The sequence below is a fragment of the Orbicella faveolata genome, unplaced genomic scaffold (assembly GCF_042242905.1).
Source record: "Orbicella faveolata isolate gen_17 unplaced genomic scaffold, um_ofav_v1 contig_24, whole genome shotgun sequence".
Classification (NCBI taxonomy): Eukaryota; Metazoa; Cnidaria; class Anthozoa; order Scleractinia; family Merulinidae; genus Orbicella; species Orbicella faveolata.
In genome coordinates this window covers 2643784-2665000 of record NW_028301552.1, presented here as the reverse complement: position 1 = coordinate 2665000, position 21217 = coordinate 2643784, and the positions used below count along the sequence as shown (strand labels likewise).

The window sequence follows — 21217 nt, the reverse complement described above, 5'->3', positions numbered from 1 at the left end:
GTAAATTCACCAGAAACTGCACAGAAACCATTCTGTATATTTTTATCGCTCCGCCACTGCGCCGCTGCCCGATGTACTAGTAAAACAAATCATTAAGCAACGTTATTCAATCCCGAGAAGCACTCCCTATAATTACAGTGTCATTAATAACAATGTGTAAATCCTTACGACAGTTCCTCAGGCCCAGACTCATCACCTGATACTTTGAAAAATTTCCTTGTAAAAAGTTGTTGTTGTACCACTCAAAGATGCTGTTTCCTTCCTCAGTTAAAATGCTTTCCGCTTCGTTAGTTGTCCTCGCCACTGAAAACAGTTGGTGGTCATCCGCATACATAAATAACCTGTTTTCATCAGTGGAGAGGTGTAGATCGTTTTGGAAAACATTCCAAAGAAGAGGCCCGAAGGCCGATCCCTGGGGACATCCTCTGGCGATAGCGTACCAATCACTTGTTGTTTGTTGACTGATCCTAACCCTGTTTTTCCTATTTGTGAAATATGATCGCATCAGGGCTAGTGAGTCGTTAGAGAAACTGTATGCTCTCAGTTTGTTGATTAGTAGGGGAGCATGCAGCGAATCAAATGCCTTTGACATATCAGTGGGCAAGACTCCGACAACGTTCCTGTTATCAACAGCCTGTTTCCATCTTTCTACCAATCCAATAAGGGAAGTTTCACAGCTCTAATTCTTTCGATATGCGGTCAGGTTGTTGCTTAACATAGGGTCAATAAATGATGTCAGCTGTTTGCTCAGTAACTGCTCAAAGACTTCCCTGACACTGTTAGTACTGTGACAAGTCTATAATTCATGATGTCTTATTTATTGTCTTTCTTAAAAACTGGTACCCAATCACCTTTCTTCCATTGCAGTGGCCAATCGCAAGATTCAATGCAGCTGTTGTATAAGTCAGCCAGGGGATGAGAAAGCTCCCTGCTCGCTATCTTTAAGATCTTAGGTGATATTAGGTCATGACCTCTGCTCTTGGTAGAGTCCAAGTTAGACAGCGCAACCGCAATTTCCTTCGGCCCAAGGGCTTGGAATCAGTTAAATTGTGAGGAGTCGCCGGGAGGTCGACAATTGCAGCTTTGGTTTATCGTATGCACACTCTCGTGATAATACAGTTGGTCCTCGGAGATACCTAATAAGCGAGTGTAACCAATGTCATTAGCCACTGAAGAGAAATATTTGGAAAAGTGCTCCGCGATTTTACGTTGATCCCGTTCAATGACGCCTCCGATGTCAAGGTTTATTAGAACGTTTCCACACTCTTTCGACTTTGAGTGAGGAAAGGCTTAAAAACACGTAGAAATTCTTGGGATTTGTTATCAGATCCTCAGCCTTTTTGCTCCAATACCTTTTGATTGCTCTCCGCCAAAGTCTTGTAGCAGTATTCCTCCACGTTTTCATTAGTCCTCGGTTCTCCTCAGTAGGGTTTCTTGCATATCGTTTCGCATACCTCTTCTTTTTTCTAATTGCCTTTTTCCATTCAAATGTCATGCACGGTAGGTCCACTGCACAGAATCTCATCTTTTTCAGCGGAACATGATCATTGATAATGCTGGTCAGACGTACCAATAAGAATATTGGTCGTCAATTGAATCGAAGTTGCTGTTAACATGCCAAGGAGCCATGTCTAAATACATTTGTAACTCCTTTTCATTCAACTCTTTGTAGCTTCTTACAGTCAGCACCTTGCTTTCGTAAAAACTATTTCATTCTTAATTTCATGAGTCCATATACCAGCGCATGGTCACTTATTCCGACATCACAAACGCCACAATCCTTAAACAGCTCAGGCTTGTTAGTCAAAATAACATCAATTAGAGTTTGGCTGTTGTTAGTAATCCTTGTTGGTTTGGTTATGACACAAGTCAGCCCTCAAACAAATGCACTCTACAGGTGAGTCATCGGAGTAGTTTTTAAAGGAGTTACAGTGGAAGCCCTCGTAAGCGGACACCCTCGGGCCTGTTGGACAGCGCTAAGACAAATGTTTTTCTACTTGACATGTTCTCCCGTTCATACATCCTGCTCTGCTTGTTTCAGCAGCTGTACACGCTACGGACATTAACAAATGTAAAAGTCATGTAATAAAATATAGTTCCTCACTGCAGTGCACGTTTCTTGCATGAGTTTTCCAAATGTGGAATTTTTATTTGCTGAAGGCATTGTTTACATTTTATTTAACAGTATACGACTTTGCTATAGCTGACTTAGCAATCAGTGAAGATTTAAGCTGGCGCTTGTAACATACACCATATTCGTATTCTCGGTATTGGACTGGAACTAGCTTGCAATGGAGGCTCATGGGGGGGAATACCATTAAAAAGCATTTGAAAAGACTCCCGGCATTAGCCTCAGTTGCAAGCTAGTTCCAGTCCAATACCGGGAATATGAATATGGTCTATTGAGGGGCCTTCAATGCGTTCAGATCACTAGAAATGGTTAATTTTGCCACAGCCTTGATATCTTTACAGCATCATTTCCGAAAGCAATTTAAAGGCGGATCTGGGATTTTATAAAGAAGGTACTTATCGTAAATGAATTGAAGAATATCGGAGATCTCTCAATTGAAAGTTGAAAGATAAAGGAAAAAGCAATTTTAATTGCAATGGGTCCAAAATTAAAACTGAACTAGGTGAACGTTGTTCACCCCTTCAAAGAAACGATGTCATATTAGATTATGAAAACAAACAGCCACGGGGAAGGCTCAACGCTTAAGTTCAACTGAAGTTTCGTCTATACAACGAACGTTTTTCATGGAAATACAGACATGACAAAATAAAGTAAATGAATTAATTAACTTGTCTTCCCTATCAGTAGCACAACAAACCATCAAAGGAAATGGCACAGGATTATATTATTATTATTATTATTATTATTATTATTATCATTATTATTATTGTTATTATTAATGGTAATAGGACTGAGTGGACTCCAATTCGGTCTGTAATCAATTGGACGACCGCGAAGCGGGAGTCCGATTTATTAATCCCGAGTATGATTACAGACTGAATTGGACGACACGATGTTCTGTTACCAATTAATCATAACAATTATAATTTCCCACAAAAGTAAAAGTTTCATTTGAAAAAGAGCTTTTAATAGTCATTTTTAAATATCATAGTTATAAAATGTGGAGAACAGCTTGAAAAATGGCTGTGAAGTCTCTTTCAAAACAATCACCAGAGACTAAACCCCTACGATTTTCCAAAGCCAGTCTCTTGAATTGGTTACTATAGTGATTGTAATCAATGTTGTGATTGGTGGATTTAGTGGAGACGACTTAAACTGATTGGCTCATATAACTGTCCGATTACAGGTGTCCGATAACAGCCAACTGTCCGATTACACTGTCCGATTACGACTTTGCAGATTAATCAGAGTAAAATACAGCAGTTTATGCACCAGTCACATTTGAGTAAATTGTAATTGTTATTATTATTATTATTATCATCATTGTTTATTATTATTATTATTATTATTATTATTATTATCATCATCATAGTCATGGTCCGCGAAAAGGCCTTTTTACTTGCAGTGGACTAACTGGTCAGCTTAAACTGAACTTCTAGATCTGATATAATTGTAAGACGTTTGGCTTTGTTTAAAGATATCATGGCTCTGCTCATAAATTATCGATATATACCGGCAAGTTGAGTGATGCATTTCTGCCTGAAGTATTCTGATGTCAGAATCACTTTAAACCAATCAATACGTATTGCTCAATTTCTTGGGAAATATTTCAACATCACGTAACCATTGTTCTCATTATTGCGTTCAACTATTTTTGATATTGTTCCCTTGACTTTCACAAACAGAAGCTACCCTGGTACATGTGTGTCGTAGAATTCTCTCTTATAGAAAACCTCAAAGCTTGTTATTTAAAAATGCTATTCACAACAACTGTGTCAAGAGAAGATATGATAGAAATAAAGTCGGCTATTATACTGATCAGGGACGAACCCTGTCCTTAATAACAAACTAGTCATTAAAAATCTTTCAAAATGGCTGAGCTTAATCGAAATCACTTTTACTCAGTTCACTAGCAGTCGCTGCACTGACTTTGTTGAGTTAAGTTAAGTTCTCTATAAAATTAGGTAGCTCTTATTAACTCCAGGCAGGTGCTTAATTACGTTTTCTGCAGACCATGACATGATGCGTTTAGGCCAGATTATTTAGCATATTTTCAGGTTTCCCGAAGAGATTATGCATTAGCCTGGATAGAGACAGAAGCACTGTAAGAATTAAGTGCCTTGCCCGGGAAACGGCACAATCTGGACCAGTTCCAATTCTGATACCAAACTCTCCGAAAATATTTAAGTTACCAAAATGTCCCCCTAAAATTCCTCTGTCAGTACGACCTGTTCCCCCTCCCCCACAGGAATCGTCAATCCTCCGACCATCAAAAGCTTTTCTCAGATTTCTTTCAGTCGATTTTACAGGATACTTGCTTTGGCTTTTGATGGTTTTATGGCACTTTCTCGGGTACAGTGGAACTCCAGTATCTCAACTCTAAACGAAAAATAGTTCAAGGAGTGCGGTAAAGGGTTGATGTGGAGACACCATGCTCGACTGACATGTAATTTTGAAACTTTTTGAGTGTTTAAACTCGTGTACTTTTCTCAGAAAAGGAGCTCAAAAACACTGAAAAAAAAAAAGAAAATAAATAAATAAATAAATTTTGCTACCCTATACTAGAGTAAACTCCCCAAATCGCCCCATCTATCGACACTGTGGAGGCTTATTTGCGTAAATTTAATCTTACCGATTTGATTTTTTTTATATTTTTGAGTGGCAATTCCTGGTTTCCTCAGTCTAGATAAAATCTTCAACCAACTGGTCAGTTTCGCGAAAAATGATACCCTATTCTAGACCCAAATGTTCTGATTTATATTTCCTATCCTGGAGTAAACTACTTGAAAACCATACCCTTCACAGCGGCACATGCCCATATAGCCCATATATGACAGTACCCAATCGTAAAAACTCTTTTTCCTTGGCCATCGTAGCTCTAGAAGAAACAAAACACAAACCGCGGTGATAAACATGGAACCAAAACGCATGTTAAACAAAGTTAATTTCCTTGACGTTTCGTATGTACAACATACATCTTCAGAAGTGACCGTTAACTAGATTACAATCGAAATTCAAACGCGAAGAGAAAGAAAAAGACTGGTATCTAATAATATGTAACAAGACTAATAGTTAATAACACACAGATGAGTGCAAAAAAAAAAAAATTACCATAATAATAATAACAATACAAAATGCTAGTAAAGAAAAAGTTTTTCACTGCCAACGTTTTCATTCAAGGCTGGCTTTAAATCACGAATTAACAATGTTTCCTTAATTTTACAATGTATATCTGACCTACCAGTTGCTAAGATATCAAAATTGTCCCATTTAATATTATGACCCGTGGAAGTAACGTGATCCGCAATGGCTGAGGTGACAATGACAGTACCCCCCCCCCCGGGCCCCGTTCACACAACAGCAGAGAAATTTGAAACGGATCAAATGTTTTCCGTCCACACTGCGCGAGAGAAATTTGGCGACCGGCGGCAGAACACGTGTTCTGATAATATTTTCCATCAACACTAAAACTTAAAGTCGGCATTTTCAAATTCCTCCGGTTGAAGAGCATTTTCGAAAAGCTCCGTTTTCGGTGGACAACCCGTTTTTCGGATAAGTGTGGACGGTTGGCCTAACTGTGGAAATAAAGCTGCGTTTCAAATTTCCCGGACGTAGGCGCATATTTCTCATAGGAAAAAAAAAAAAAAAGGCAAGCTTATATAAATTCGCGAGATCCTGGGAACTCTCGCTCTCAGGATCTCGCGCGGCCATTTTTTCTCGCGGTTTTCTTTCGCGTCTCGCTCGACGGTCTAAGCGAAAGAGGGACTACTCGTAGTCTAGGGATGCTTTAAATTGGCACAACATTTTCAAATCAAATCTGACCAATGATACTCTGGCGATCCATAGAACTTTTATGAAGATGCACTTGATCTAATTAGTTTGCAATTTGCGTGAGTTTGATGGGTTTTGCGTGACCGATCCCCCACTCGAAATCGAGGCCCTCGTGCTGTAAAACTGCAAGATTCCAAAATGGAGGCCCTATCTCAACCCATGAAATCAGCAGATCCCCCAGAATGCTGCGAAGAACTTGTCGTACGTTTAGATATACTGAGAAGAAACCAAAGTTTCTGCGATGTGAAAGTGGTAGTAAAAGACAGAGAATTTGTCGCTCACAAAGCTGTTCTTGCTGCAGCAAGCCCGTTCTTCCTTTCACTTCTGATTAGCGACATGAGAGAAAGCAAAGAACATTTAATCAGAATAGAGCTTGAGGAAGCGACGGCGTCAGTCATGGAAGACGTCTTACAGTACGTTTACACTGGAAATGTTTCGATTACTGAAGACAACGCTCACAATTTGATGGCAACAGCAGATTATCTTCTCCTTCCAGGCCTGAAAACAGTGGTGGGAAGGTATTTAACGGAGAATTTGGCAACTGAGAACTGTATTTCCTATTATTATTTTGCCGTTAAATATCAGTGTGAGGAGTTGAAAGAAGAAGCCCGCGGCATGATCAATTCAGATTTCAGTGCTGTCATGGAAACAGAAGATTTTCTAAGCCTTGACATGAAGCAAGTTATGGAGTGGGTGTCCAGCGATGACATCACTGTCAATGTTGAGGAAGAGATCTTCAAGGGAATCGTAAAGTGGGTGTCTCACAACAAAAGTGAAAGAGAAGTTAATTTTCCTGGTTTACTGCATCAAGTCCGTCTGGTGTCCATATCACATGATTTTCTACTAAATGAATTGGTGAAGGAAGAACTAGTTGCTAAAAACAGTGTGTTGTGCTTGAATTTTGTGTTAGATGCTATCAGATTAATTGCGAATGCCAGTGCTGGGCAGGTTATCCAGAAACCAAGGAAATGCCTGGAAACACACATGGATTCAATCTTTGTTTGTGGTGGGAAAAGATCTTTTTGCTACTTTCCAAAGCAGAATTTATGGTACCAGCTGTCAAACATGGCCTATGATCATGACTGTAGCCACACTCCAGCTCAATGTAGGGATAAAGTTTTCATTCCTTGTAGCAAAGCAGATAACCAGGGGGAATGTTTAATGGAATTCTACATATCTACTACCAACTCTTACAGTACAGTTAAACTGGCAACCACTTTTACTTGTACCACAGTTTTAAAGGGCTACCTGTATGCTAAATGTGAAGAGTTCACTGGGCACGGGATATACAAGTACGATCTTGAGAAGAATTTCTGTGATAAACTTAAGGCGCCACCCACCTATCGGGATCATACATGTTTTGTTTCTGACGAACAGTACTTGTACACCATAGGTGGTATGTCACGTGGAAGTTACCTGTCAACAACGGAAAGGTTTGATCCCAGTGCTAATGAATGGGAAGAAGTTGCACCTATCAATCAAGCAAGAGCCTTTGCTTTTGGTGCTTCCATGAATGGTAAAGTGTACATAGCAGGTGGCCAACAGAACTATAAAGCAATCAGCTCATGTGAAGTTTACAATCCAGTTACTGATGAATGGCACATGATGGCTAGTCTCAATGATCGTCGGATGTGCGCAAGTATGGTACACTATGAAGGAAGTTTGTATGTTCTGGGAGGTTTTGAGTATGTTTATTATACACGCAAGAGCTCACAATATTCAGTTGAAATATTTCATTCTAAGCAGAATAAATGGAAAAAGAAATCAGTCATACCACTTGATTGCACTGAAACAAGCGAAGAGGAAGATAAAGAGAAGAATATTTTTAAAGCTTGTTTTGCAAGACTTTCCAAAGGAGTGATTGACAAACTTAAACCACTGAACACACAGCAATCTTGCTCTGGCAGTTAGGTATTGGCAGTTATCAGATGCACTCACCACATCTTTAACTGAAAGGAGCTGCATCATAGAAGTACATCTTGCAATAGTTACCTTGTTAGAATTTTACAAGTCATTAAGCAATGCAATGTTCTCTGTTCTTGGCCATCCTTATCTCTTTTTCGCTTATGAATTCCCATAATTTTTTTATTTTCCTGCCTTAGCTATCAAGGCAGACCATGTTAGAACGGAGCCATAGAAATACTCACAGAAATGGTTTGAATGGGAATGGAACAGTTTTGTCACTGGAAAATATTTTTGGAAACACTAGAGAAAGTGTTTTATTGCATTTCAAAACACATTGAAGTTTATCAAAAATTCTCCACTCTCCCAATGTCCCCTGATGACATAGCATAGCATAATTTGCTTAAAGTTTGCAGTACACAAAAAGAAGACAGAGAGTCAAATCACATGCTGTTTTATTACTATATCACTCATTTTCTGTGACTCACAACAACTGGATAAGGTCAGATGCAAACTAACTTCGGTATACATAATAAAATTATTTCTCAAGACAGAGAGTCAAATCACATGCTGTTAGGTATCATTAACCATCTATATGCTGAAAGAACATTTATTTATCTCATCATTGTTCATCACTCATTTTCTACAAGTTGTATAACTTAAAACTGGATAGGAACTTCAGCTTACAAAGAGTACTGTTTTGCCCTCTATAATTTAACATAATTTACAAAAATAATGGCAGTTGTCAAAACAAGTTCATTTTGTATTTCTACTAATAAAAAGAATGCATTTCTTTCCAAATTTTATGAATGTCTTAAGTTTAAACAAACATTCTTTCTTTACAAGACAACAGTTCAAGTCTTTCAGGATCTCATCCATTCTTTCCACAATAAAGAGCAACCTGCTGAATTCCATAGCAAGTTTTCTAGGGTAAGTTGTGCCACTTGAAAACGACAGCCTAATGGCCACACCTTCTAAAACTAGATGAGCCTGAAATTTGAAATTGAACACTTCTTTCAAATGGTTGGCAACTTTATTCTCAGACAGGAGAATCAAACGCTTCTCAGTGTAACTTGCCCTCTTAATATCCGGCTTCAAGGGGAAACTCTTTGCATAAACGTCCAGTCCTTGTTCTATCTTGTCAAGCTTCCTATGAATCTTACATATCAGATTTGATGCCCTTGCTACTCGGCTTGTAACTGCAACATGCTCATAAGAGATTTCATTAACAACTTTTGTTGGCAGGTGAATTTTTCGCAGATGAACAATTCTACATTCGTGAGAGTGACTGAAACTCTGGAGGCAAACCCAGCAGAATTCATAGTGGCACAAGATGCATGTCATGTGATTACACCCCAGACCCTTCTCCACAGGGTAGTAACAGGAGGGACAGTGCTTCACTTGAACGCTTGTAATCAGCCCCCTTCTTTTCTTGGTTGTCACCATCCGAGCATAAGATGCATTTTTTTGTCTGAAGATCTGTGCCTCCTGACATGTTGCAGGCCAGTGTGCATCTTCCTGGCACTTGAAGCACCAAATGGTACCACAGACACATACCACTGGGACTGGCTGGATACTGGCATTATTCTTGGCATCAAAAGCTTCTGAGGTGATCTGTGTTGTTGTTGCCTTGACAACCAACTTGCACTGGTCGGCAGGGCACCACTTCCATTCTGGGTCCATTTCCAGGAATGTATCAAGCCTCTTTGCCAGATGTCTTCCATACAATGATGGCACAAGTGACATCAAGGTAACATCATCAACTGTTGAACTACACTCGTACCCAGGGCACCTCAGAACTGTGTGGCCGTGCTCAATCTGGGTCCTCAAGTGAGACCTCCAGCACTCATTACAGAACTGGTGACCACAGGCAGATAAGGACAGACAGGACTTGGTAATATCACAATCTGAAATACAATATTGATTACATACTGTTATTTTGCAATCAATGCATTTTTACTTAAACAATGAAATCGTGACTTTCCCCATTAGACTATAATCTTATGCAGAAATATACTTGTAGTAATACTATTTTACTATAATTACAAGCCAACCTTTTAATGACAGAGTCCCCAGTATAAAGAACAATATTCTTCAGCTTGTCCACGGTAAATTTTATGGAACAGAAGCCTTGTAGAGTAACCCCATGTAGGACAACACAGCTGTATGTGTTCCAATGAACACAATCAAGAAGCGTGGACTAAAATCTAACCCAACTTTGTAGAATAATCACATGATTTCAAATGCAATTTGGAATAAAAAAAAATATGAGTTATTGTAAATTTTTTAAAGGCTAACAAAAAAATTGGCCAATACAATGGAAGGTCTACTTGTAAGTGAACACCTTCAGGAAGAGAAAAAGGTGTCCGTGAATGGAGGTAACGACTTACAAGATAAATGGCTGCTTACAGGAGCTTGCCCATTTAACAATAAACATTGGAAAATGCAAAAAATACCATCCAATTAATTATTTTATTTATTGCCTTTTGCCAGTCACTGCAATGTGTGATAATGGCAATAACTCCAAACAGTATTCTATACAGCAATAGTGTAATGGTCCTTGGTGAAGGGACAAATCATATTGCAAACAACATTAATTAACAAACAGTCTCACTGCAACAAAATGCATTGATATAGTTTACAAATGTTTTTCAGTAGCTACTTTAAAATCTGTGGAGAACACTGCTTTGACGTCTCTCACTCCTCTTATGAATAAAATTTATTTCACTGGTCAATAGTTTATCATATGGACTTCATAAATACGTAGATTGTGCATGATACATGTATGCATCATGTATCATGTCATGTATGTATACATGTATGTTAATAAGCTCACCCTTACCTTCCATCTCCAGGAAGCAGATCTCACATTCCAGCATGTTCTGTTCATCACCAGATGTTACACAAGCCTCTGAAGTTGTGATCCCCGTGACTACAGAAAGACGTCTTTTGATTTGTTGCTGTGCTGCCTGTGAAGAGAATGTTTTGGACTTCCATCCAAACAGATGAGTAAAAACATCCAATGACAACCTTGGTTTCCGTGGTTCTTTGCTGTCCACCTTACCATGAGCATGACTCAAAACTTCTTCCCGAATACAAATTGCCACATAAGCAATGTCTTCAAGGGTCCAGAGTTTTTGATTGGTGCTCCTAAGTTTGATCTGAGAGATGAAATCTGCCAAAATGTTTTCAGTGTTGTTTACATCATTACAAACAACCAAGTTGACAAGGGCTTTCACATTATCAGAGCTGCAATTTGCATGCTCATCAAAGACCCTGAACACAATAAAGACTTCCTTGCCATTGGAGAGAGACGTCAATGGTGTTACATTCAGAACAAAAGCTCTTGGGTGGCTTGTGCCCTCCTTGTACTTATTGAACCATTGTTGTTCCAGGGCTGCTGGCATGATTTCCTGTCTTCTCAATGTAATGACAATGCCCTCGCAACCAGCTGTAGGATTGGCAGGTTTTTCTTGAAAAGGACAGGTATTGCCCAGTGGTATGGACTTGTTGGCAGATTTGTGATTCTGATTTCTCGCTTGACGTTTCTGTACTTTTAGCTTTGATGATTGATTGATTGACTGATTGTTTTTAATCTCATCTCTGGCATCTAGAAGCGACCAACCTGCCTTGATTTGAGCTAAGAGCTCCACATGTGTTTCTTCCATTTCCTTATCACCTTCCACATAGATGCATTTCCCTTGCAGCTGATTCTGTTTGAGCTGTTTCTGAGCCATGTTCTGTGAAGTACTGTTTCCATGACGACTAGCATAAGCTTCTGATGAGGTTTTAGGTGATGAAATTATCAATGCTTCTAAATCAAGGGTGTGTGAGTTTTCTATAATCTGCCCACTAAAATTATCCTCTTCTTCAACGTCTGAGTACTCCATTTCACTCATGTCATCATGATCATCGTCAAGGATTGAGCTGGTGCAAGAATTTTCCTTTCTTTTCCCAAGGTGACTTCCGGGTCTCTTAGTACATTTTCCTCTTGATCCCGAGGGATGCGGGTAGACCACCTCGTAGTGTGTTTTCATCTCTTTACTATCTCCAAGAAGATCTTCAGCCCGCGCAAACTTACGCTTGGGTTTACGAAAGGTGCCGTTCTTTGAATTGAAAACAGAGACGCAGTCTGCCTTGCCACGCTTGTTTCTTGCATGCCGTTCAACTAAAACGACTTCTTCTCGATCTTCGAATCCAACGGAGCTTGCCTTGATTACCTCAGGAAGAAGCCAGCGATTTTGCTTGCCTAAAGAGTAGGTAACGGCCTCTTTTTCGTCTTTATCTCCTTTACTGGAACAATGGACATCTGACAAATGAATCAGAAGTCCCTCCGATCTGTTTCCTCTGGATTGAGCGAAGCGAGAGCGATGTGTTCTACATGTACCAGTGCGAACTGCAGATTTTCCACGTTTCCACTCCATAAAAGTATAGTGTTTCACTACTTAACCGTTGTCTATAAACTGTATATCTTTTGCGCCTAATGGAAACAACTGAGAACTGACAGGAACCTCGTTCGTTCTTCTTTTATAGGAAGAGGGCGCCATTGTGTATTTCTCTTCGGTGGTGTAACTTCAATTAAAGATTTATAACCATAGCTGTGATTGGCTCAGATCGTTCTGTCCAATTATGTCATCCGTTCTATAGCCGAAGAATAACGGTCTATTTTTAGTTATGTTGCGTGACGTTAGGTAACGCAGGAGCTGTAACGCAAGCTAGAAAATAGAGATTTTTTCACTTTCGTACCCCCAAAATTTTTTGCTCCTTCTCACCAGAAGCTAAGTGAAGTCCTCGAATAAACAATTTGGCCGAGGCGACAAAAGCAGTTGTGACACTTGACACATTTTAGAATTGACACTTCTCTGATTAGATATCCACACCTAACCCTCCCCAACCTGGTTCATGAACTGTTTTGAAAGTGGTCTATTCAATTTTAAAGATATAAATTAAAAATTTATTTCCATGGTAGAAAATACATTTTGAAGCTCGCAGAGCAGAATGCGTGGGACTAGAAACGAAGTTGATGCTGTACAAAACATTTTGGTCTAAAAATAAATTTCTTGCTCGATAATTCGAATCTTTTGATTGGACAATAAACCTCACAGCCAATCAAAGACTCTCTTTCATAACAGCTTCGGCACTTTCTATTGCACCACCATTACGAACAGTGATATTATTAGAAATTTTGCTAAGCAATGGCTTTTCGATTTCAGGGTCATAAAAGAAGCTACTTTTCTGTTAACAGCAATTCCTTGTTTAGAGACAACGGGTAAACAGTGAGAGAGATCGCCACCATGGTTTGGAAAACTGGTAAATTCGGAGTGAGCAACGGTAGAACCGTTCGTTCCACGCGAACCCCTGGCCAAAGATCAGAAGGACTTTTAATTCAAACTACAGCGTTCAGCGAAGGTAGCTGCGACCAAGGAGAGCTCAAGACTATTACCCTCTCGTTAGGCAAACAGAATCGCTGGCTTCTTCCAGAAGTAATCAAGGAAAACTCCATTGAAGTCGAGAAAGACGAAGTTGTTTTGGTTGAGAGATACACTAGCGACAAACACGATCGACCAGACTGTTTCTGTGTTTACAACTCCAAGAGCAGAACAACTCGAAAATCCAAAGGAAAGTTTGCGCGAGCTAACGATTTGCTTAGTGACGTTGAAGAGATGAAAACACGATACGAAGTATCTTACCCTCATCCGTCGGGTTCATGGCATGATGAAAAACAATGGAGGAGACAGACGAAACATCTTGGCGCAAGGAAGAAAAATTCCTTTCCTAACTGGAACTTTGATATAGAGTTTGAAGAGGTCAACGAACCAGATCTCTCTTGTCATGAAATTGATGAAGATTTCAATGAAAAATTGTATTCTAGCAATAGTGATAGATCTGTAACACTTGACTTAGGATTGCTTTTGAAGAACTCCACCCAAAAGAAGAAAAAATGCAGTGCAAAGACAAAGACATCCTGGCAAATGAAAGAAGTTGAAGAAAGCAAAGAACTTCCTTTGAGAAAAGGAGAGTGCATTTACATCGAGAATGGTGACGATATGTACAAAGCACATCATGAACTTTTGGCTCAGATTATGCGTGACTCTGATTTTAATGGTGAAGAAGACTGGACTGGAGGTGGTCTTTGGTATTCGCGAGGAAGGGGGGGATGGCGTGGAGGACAAGGACGTGGAAGAGGAGCTTGGAGAGGTAGAGGAAGAGGAAGGGGAAGAGGAGGAGCAAGAGGAAGAGGTGGTGTGCACCACTACTTCCCCAATGAGACATTGCCATCTGCTGACTCAGAAACTTCAGAACCCTCCACAGAATTCCTGCAATTCACAGTAGAAGATTCATGTGAACAATATGCCTTTGTTGAACTATCCCATACAGAAACCAATCCTACTTTGTTGAAGGAACGATGGGGTGAAAAGTACAAGGAAGCTGCAAGCTTACCAAGAGCGTTCATTCTGAATGTAACACCTGATACCTGTCAGTTCAGTGGAGGAGAAATGCTTGTTCTGTTCAAGTTTGACGGCATGAAACATGATACAAGAAAGGTGAAAGCTCGGGTAAGCACAGTTGTTGTCTGCAATGATGAAGGTATGCATGAATCAGTCCTGGCAGAGTTCATTTCTAAGATCAACAACAAGAGTGCTGAGGCAGACATTTGCAGTCTAGATGAAGTTGTGAACATTGCTAATGGCTGTTTTCACCTAAACAGTGACAATAAAGCTGATGAATCTAGACCAAAGCAACCAAAACTGTCTCTGGATGTATTTACCAAACTGTTTGGATGGAATTCCAAGGCCCTTTCATTGAAGAGAGCACAGCAAGAGGTGAAAACATACCTGACAGGCAAGGAGGAAAGCCAACCTGAAAATGCTCATATGGCTGTACCCCCGTCAACAGCAGGTCACTCTCAACAAGAGTGTGGAATATGTTTCATGGAATTCCAGCTTGATGGTAAGCAACATGTATGCTGAAAATCGTAATGTTGTTGTTGCACATGATAGTTTTTAAAATCACATTTCAATTTGGCTTTGGAAGTGATGATTACATGCTTTTCCGTCAATTATAACAAATGACAAAGATCTGGGAAAACATGGCAATAATATAGACGTTAGCAACCAAAAGCTGCCAATTTCTTGACAGATGATTGAAAACGATGCCATCTTGTACACCAGACCAGTCCTCCTGGGTCCTATATTTTACTATAAAAGGTTATTTTACTATAAAAGATCATTTTGGGCAGCCATGTACTCTTCAAAAGAAAATGTTCAAATGTTGTTGTTTATAGTGGTCAATGCGCTTAGCTACACCAAACTAGTTCATAGGCATGCCACTTTAAATGAAAGAAACAAATATATCAACTAAATGTAATAGGCTTAAAAATCCCATACGGCAGGAGGCAGACCAGTTGGCTATTTACAAGCATGATCGAGGAGTTGTACTAGGGTCTTCTGAGAAACAACTCCAGCTAAGTGGTCAGAGCGGGACTTAAACCTGCGACCTCCAGATTTCAAGTCCGGCACCCTAACCGCTTGGCCACGCTGCCTCCTCTTTTTATTTTAACTTATTTTTGTTCATTTAATTTCTAGCTGAGTACAAATAAAGTTATTGTTGTTGTAATTTGTTTCCCATAGGAAGATGAGTAGAAAACAGTAATTAGTACCAAGTTAACTGAAAGCATAAGGCCGATCCAAGTTGCATTGAAAAATATTACTACATATTCTGTGCACAGGATACCAGAGTTAATTCATTACCACATAACTAATTAATCTGCAGATTAGAACAGCTTTGACCTGAGTGTGAAAAGCAATTTTTATCCATGTTGTTTTTACATTTTAGCAAGTAAAAAAACTTGCAGGACTATTTTTCATCCAATCAGAACAAAGCCAAAAGCTATCATCGCTGAAGTTTTGCATGCAAATATTTTCCTGTACATCATATAATTTTTTGTTTCGATTTAAGATCGGTTGAGTGGATTGTTGATGGGGGTGTTTATTTGTAAAAAATAAAGGTGATGACAGACTTATTTTGAAAAGTCTGCCAGACTTTTTTCAGTTTAATATCACAATCTTGTGCATTCCTACAGGGCTGTGCTCTTACCTCTAGAGGTGCCCAGTTGCTACAGGCGACTTACTTTCACCTTAGGGTGACTGGAAAAACTGACTGTTTTCATATAAGCTTAAGGACAGTGCCTACCAATTGCAAAGGTTTTTGCGCCAGGTTAGGACCACGCGGAAAAAGTAGATCTTTGCAAGGGCTATTGGAATCTACAAAGAAACATGGGGCTAGCCACGCATTTTTTTGAGATAATTAGCCTTGAATCTCAACAAAAATGCTGACATCAGCATTTTCCTGAAAAAAGAAGGAAAGGATATTTCTTCACAGATTTCCATATAATTTGCCTTTACGTACAGAAAAGCAAACACATTTAAAATGATCTTTAAACTACATGGCAAATGGTTATAAAAAACATTTTTGATATGTTTTTAATGACAAAATCGTTGCAAAAGCGCTTTTAGTGTATCTGACAGCCTTCCTCTTGTTCAGCTAAAATACAGTCTAAATACCTTTTGCTCACAACCAGAAACTAATCATGTGTTGAATAGACTTGCCACTTCCATTTCATAACATAAAATGTAGGGGTAACCACACGTTTTTTAAAGTTACTGATCTTTTTTGAAAACTTTTATGGTGCCCGTTACCCTTTTTCCTGTCACCTCCCCAGTAAGTAAGACATTTGAGTATCTCACATTTGTCTTGCATGCGCACTACGCCATCTGCAGGTACATGTTTACAGTTGGATTTCAGTATAATTTTCGACAGATAACAGTTAGGTTTTCAGCTGGAAGACGTAAACAGTTAGTGGTTAGCGATATACTGCTATTCTGGTGTTCCTGGTTTAAGTACAGGTTCATTAAACTTGATTTGGTCACAGTAGGAAAATTTTGCTTTCATTTTGTTGTGTACGTGATAGCGTAGTTGATTGCGTCAATGTCAGCCCCAGCGCGCGCGTGGAGCTAAACCGTGGCTTGCGTGATGCGCAGAACATGTGCGCACCAACAAAAGTAGGCACCGTCCTTAAGTGCTGGGCACCTAGGATTTCATGGTTAGGAACCTTTGGGCTCCTCATAATTTTCCTTAGACCACAGCCTTGTTGTGCATTCCTACATGTAATTCATTAGAGTACTCTTTTTATACCTTCAGTACATGTAAATAGTAATTTGAACAAAGCCAAACCATTATATACTGTATATCAGTTCCAAACAATGACAATACATGTAGCATGCCTCTCAAGGTTTGACTTTCCAAATGATGCCCATGATAGTGTCCCTTTCACGTGGAAGTTGTTGCATGGCCAAGAGATTTACACGTAGCTGCTGGTCTTGTAATCAGTCCTGCTTCAGAGGTCAGATTCTGTATGTCACCAAATTCACATTTCTGCAGGATTTGTAATGACTTTATTTAGGCCCAAAGCTTGTGAAGTTTACTTTCTTGGTGATGTTTTGTAGATAACCTGGCCATCCCCTTGCCAGTTGGGTCCTAAAACCATGCACATGTACATGTATTGTTTATTGTGTATTGACTGACATGCCACCCAAATGTACGTAGCATAAGAGCTTCTTGCATGACTGCCTATTATAACAGGCGTACTCTTTCTCTTTTTTCAATTTTTTCTTATGTTACAAATACGTACTGTCATATTTTCAGATATCAATTTTATCTCCTGTCACACTTCCCTGACTGCTTGTGGTCACCAGTTCTGCAACAGTTGCTGGAGAGCTCACCTGAAGACCCTGATTGGAAATGGCTATACTGAGTTGCAGTGTCCTGGACATCAATGCAGCACAACAGTTGACCTTATCACCTTGATGTCCCTTGTGCCATCATTGTATGGAAGACATCTGGCGAAGAGGCTTGATACATTCCTGGAGATGGACCCAGAGTGGAAGTGGTGTCCTGCAGACCAGTGCAAGTTGGTTGTCAAGGCTTCTTCACCACGGGTCACCTCAGGGAGGCATCTCGCTTCTCTTGGTGCTGTCCAGCCGGTCCCAGTGGTATGTGTCTGTGGTACCATGTGGTGCTTCAAGTGCCAAGAAGATGCGCACTGGCCTGCGACATGTGATGAGGCTCGCATCTTTAGACAGAGATATGAAGGGTATGCGAAAACGGTTATAAACAGCCAAAGTAATTCTTTGATCACAAGTGTAAATGTCAAGAATTGTCCATTTTGCCACTATCCAATAGAAAAAGGTCCTGGCTGTAACCACATGGTTTGTGGTTTGTGCAGTCAGGAATTCTGTTGGTGGTGCTTGCAAAAGTGGAATTGGGATCATGTTTGTCAAGCCAAACACCAGGTGACGAAAAGAGAGGTGGAGCTACCAGTGGACACAAAACACTTAACATCCTATGAATACTTTGCTGTAACAAGCCGAATTGCCAGATCAGCAGCCCTGATAAATAAAGTGCAGAAGAAACTGGACAGACTTGAACAATCAATAAAGATTTATGGGACATTGCCACCTAACGTAAAAGAGGAAAAACGGTGGAGTGGTTGTGCTAAAAGGCGAATGAATTACTTCACTGAGAACAACAGAGTCCAGGATTTGAGAGAAGTGTTCAGTTTTAAATTTCAGGCACTTCTTGCCTTGGAGGGTTTGGCGATTGTGTTGAGTTTCATGAGAGATTCTCCCAATAAAAGACTGGTGTGTGAATTTGATAGGCTCTTCTTCATTGTAGAGAGATTGAGTGAAACACTGCAGGACTTGAACACATGTGTCCACCAAGGAACATTAGAAAAACTGAAATATTTCGTAGCATGTGGCAAGGAATGCCTGTTTATTATTGATAGGAAAAGAAAAAAATTTCCAAAGTGCCATTGACTGAACTTACAAAGAAACTCTGACATTCATTTTGTTAACTGTTCATTTTACATTCAACTCATTACGCATCTTGTCACTAAATACTAAGACTATTGTAGGATTTTCTTTCTTTGTTTAAATTAATTATGACATGTAAATACTGTACAAATTATAGAATATTTATTGAATAATAGTGTTGCATCATTTTAATTTACTTGTTCCCATGTAGTTTATTTTAAAAAACCCAACAAGATTTAAGAGTGGAGAGTGGTAAAATTTCGTTAAAACTCAAAATGCATTTTCATCCACGAGCAATGGGGCATGTACATCTGTAAATGCTTGCAGTTTGCTTGCAACCTAGCTGAGTAAACAGAATTTTTTCATATACATGTGACTTCTTACATTCTACGTGGTTTGTACAGCCCACTTTACAAATGGTCTAACCTCTTTTCAGAGGACACGCCTAAAACGGACCTGAAGATGTGTCTGTTTAGAAGAGGTGTTTGATGGCCTATGGAAGGTTAAAGATGAAGCAATATTTTTTTCCGTAACTGGAACTGTGGCTGACTGTCTGCTAACAAGAGGTGACTGCCTCTCAGTCTGGGAAGTGTCTGTAAGTGCAGATATTACTCTGTGTAGAGTCTAACAGTTAGTCTGCGTGCAGGTGTTCAAAGGGGAGGGAGAGGGAGAAACTAGAAGAGTGATTAGTCTCCAATAACGCTTTGTGTCTCTAGTTTTCCCCTCTCGACCTCCTACCCTTTTGACTTCGCACATGGAAAATTAACATTATATTCTCCATTTTTGACTTCCAGTCTTGACGTTTTCAGTTTAAAAGTCGCAGTTTAAATGTCTAAATCACCAAAAGCGATACTGCGGGGGGTATATACCTTCCACAGAAAATGTTACCCCTTCACCTAGCTACAGTAGAAATTTACTAAACTTGGACGAATCAACCGTTTAGGTTAGTCTGTATGAGGCTCTTAAATACCTAGATGACATTTTTCTTACCCTTTCTTATACTTAAACTTGTGGTGGAAACCCTTTTGTATACCTCCAGCCAGAAAAGAGGAACCGTTTTGGGTAACGCTTCCTCGTATGGACTATTGGGACATATACGAGGAGCATTTTCGGGAGGGGGCCTGACTCCCCCGGGAGGCTGTATTGGCACTGTGACAGCGTAATTATAACCAAGTAAATTTTTAACAAAATGTTCAACTTAACAGCCCAAAAGCTAGTAAAACGACTTACTCTTCAAACCTTAGGAAGCTGGAAATAGACAAACTGGGAGAGAGAATGGGTGAAGCAAGATTGAAATTAAACCACACTCATTTGACACTCTTCTTCTCCTCACCCTCTTCTGGGTACTCACTTTTAAGGTTACTTCTCACCTTCGCGGGTGTCCTTCGGGAAAAAAATTATGCGCGCGCCAGTTTCAACAAAACTTCAGCAAACTATATATCAGAAGAAACCTTAATAAATTCAGTTTATGACAAAAATACAATTTAGGCGAGTTTTTCTTTAGGAAATGTCAGGAGCCGCTAAGGGGTGAAAAGGCCAAAGGTTCTTCTATTGAATTTATCGCCTATCTGATGCCGCCACAGGAGGAAAATGACTGCACAGTCTTATTCACAAGGCATCAATCAACCAATGGTGTCGGGCTTTTTCGATATTCTGATTGGTTGTCTATGTATCCGCCTCTAAATTTGGAGTAGCTAAAAATGCAAGACGTGTTGCGCAAATGGACGCCACGGGAAAAAATATGTGACATATCCAAATTTGCCGACACACTTTCGTTTGTCATTATCCCTGGAATGCCCTGGCAAAATTTCACGAAAATCCGTCAAATCTGCATACCCTTTAAATTCGTTCAAAATCAAATGCGAGATTTTAGCTCGTAAAGGCTAGGGTACGTAAAACATCTCGCGCCACGCCAGGAGATTATCTCGCCTTATGGCAAACCAATGGAACCACAGGACCTCTTAGCGTCAGTGACAATGAATCAGGATTTCCCGGGAAAAGCATCGTATTGCATCATGTTTTCTATCTCGCTATCGCATTGAAGAGAAAGACACTAAAACGGAGAAGGTAGCCAAAGGCAAAAGAACAAATGCGTGATATAAACAATACCAAATGACATTAAATAAAAATGTCGACCGCTTTTTGAGAAAAGAAAAAGACAAATCTGTCTACGATCCATTTATCGTCTCAATGACGAAATTTACTGGGAAAAAGTCATTTCTGAAAGGTTTTGGAATTATAGGGGAGGAGCATTCAGTGACACGGAAAGTATCAACTAAAGGGCGCGCCACGCAACGCAAATTTTGTCACGGACAACATGGCTCGTCAGTTACGGGGAAGACGCAGACCACATGGATACTTGCCCTCCGCCTGATGTGGTGAAAAAAATGGGCGTGTATTTTGTTAGTTATGATTAATTATGATCTCACACATTTAATTTCGTCCGTGACTGTGTCGTAACCGCTGTTGTGGGTTCAAA

General features: G+C 39.8%; 4 protein-coding genes across 4 annotated transcripts in view; 3 read left to right on the top strand and 1 right to left on the bottom strand.

Moving 5' to 3' along the window:
- Nucleotides 1-273, top strand: part of LOC110042493 (monocarboxylate transporter 10-like) — a 10665-nt gene extending 10392 nt beyond the window's left edge. The window contains exon 4 of the mRNA XM_089292454.1: nt 1-273. This exon is cut by the window's left edge and continues 201 nt beyond it. The gene's annotated coding sequence lies outside the window, so the exon portion shown is untranslated.
- A 5650-nt stretch (nt 274-5923) lies between these two features.
- On the top strand, nt 5924-8665 carry LOC110042554 (kelch-like protein 11). Its single transcript, XM_020747934.2, has one exon. The coding sequence runs from the start codon at nt 6101-6103 to the stop codon at nt 7871-7873; it is 1773 nt and encodes a 590-aa protein (XP_020603593.2). The 5' UTR covers nt 5924-6100; the 3' UTR covers nt 7874-8665.
- Nucleotides 8303-12428, bottom strand: LOC149109970 (uncharacterized). Its single transcript, XM_089291587.1, has 2 exons — nt 10707-12428; nt 8303-9771 (listed from the first exon to the last, which is right to left on the bottom strand). The coding sequence occupies exons 1-2, from the start codon at nt 12286-12288 to the stop codon at nt 8621-8623; spliced, it is 2733 nt and encodes a 910-aa protein (XP_089147713.1). The 5' UTR covers nt 12289-12428; the 3' UTR covers nt 8303-8620.
- Nucleotides 12429-12995: 567 nt separating this feature from the next.
- On the top strand, nt 12996-18911 carry LOC110042491 (uncharacterized). Its single transcript, XM_089291586.1, has 2 exons — nt 12996-14815; nt 17570-18911. Exons 1-2 carry the CDS (start codon nt 13159-13161, stop codon nt 18739-18741), a joined length of 2829 nt encoding a protein of 942 aa, XP_089147712.1. The 5' UTR covers nt 12996-13158; the 3' UTR covers nt 18742-18911.
- Nucleotides 18912-21217: the final 2306 nt, after the last annotated feature.

Bases quoted from the DNA above. Each gene is read 5' to 3' on its own strand.
- LOC110042554 (XM_020747934.2), top strand. From the start codon at position 6,101: ATGGAGGCCCTATCTCAACCCATGAAATCAGCAGATCCCCCAGAATGC.
- LOC149109970 (XM_089291587.1), bottom strand. From the start codon at position 12,288: ATGGAGTGGAAACGTGGAAAATCTGCAGTTCGCACTGGTACATGTAGA. The intron at 9,772-10,706 runs GTAAGGGTGAGC...ATTGTATTTCAG, and splicing joins CTGCTTCCTGGAGATGGAAG to ATTGTGATATTACCAAGTCC.
- LOC110042491 (XM_089291586.1), top strand. From the start codon at position 13,159: ATGGTTTGGAAAACTGGTAAATTCGGAGTGAGCAACGGTAGAACCGTT. The intron at 14,816-17,569 runs GTAAGCAACATG...TCATATTTTCAG, and splicing joins CATGGAATTCCAGCTTGATG to ATATCAATTTTATCTCCTGT.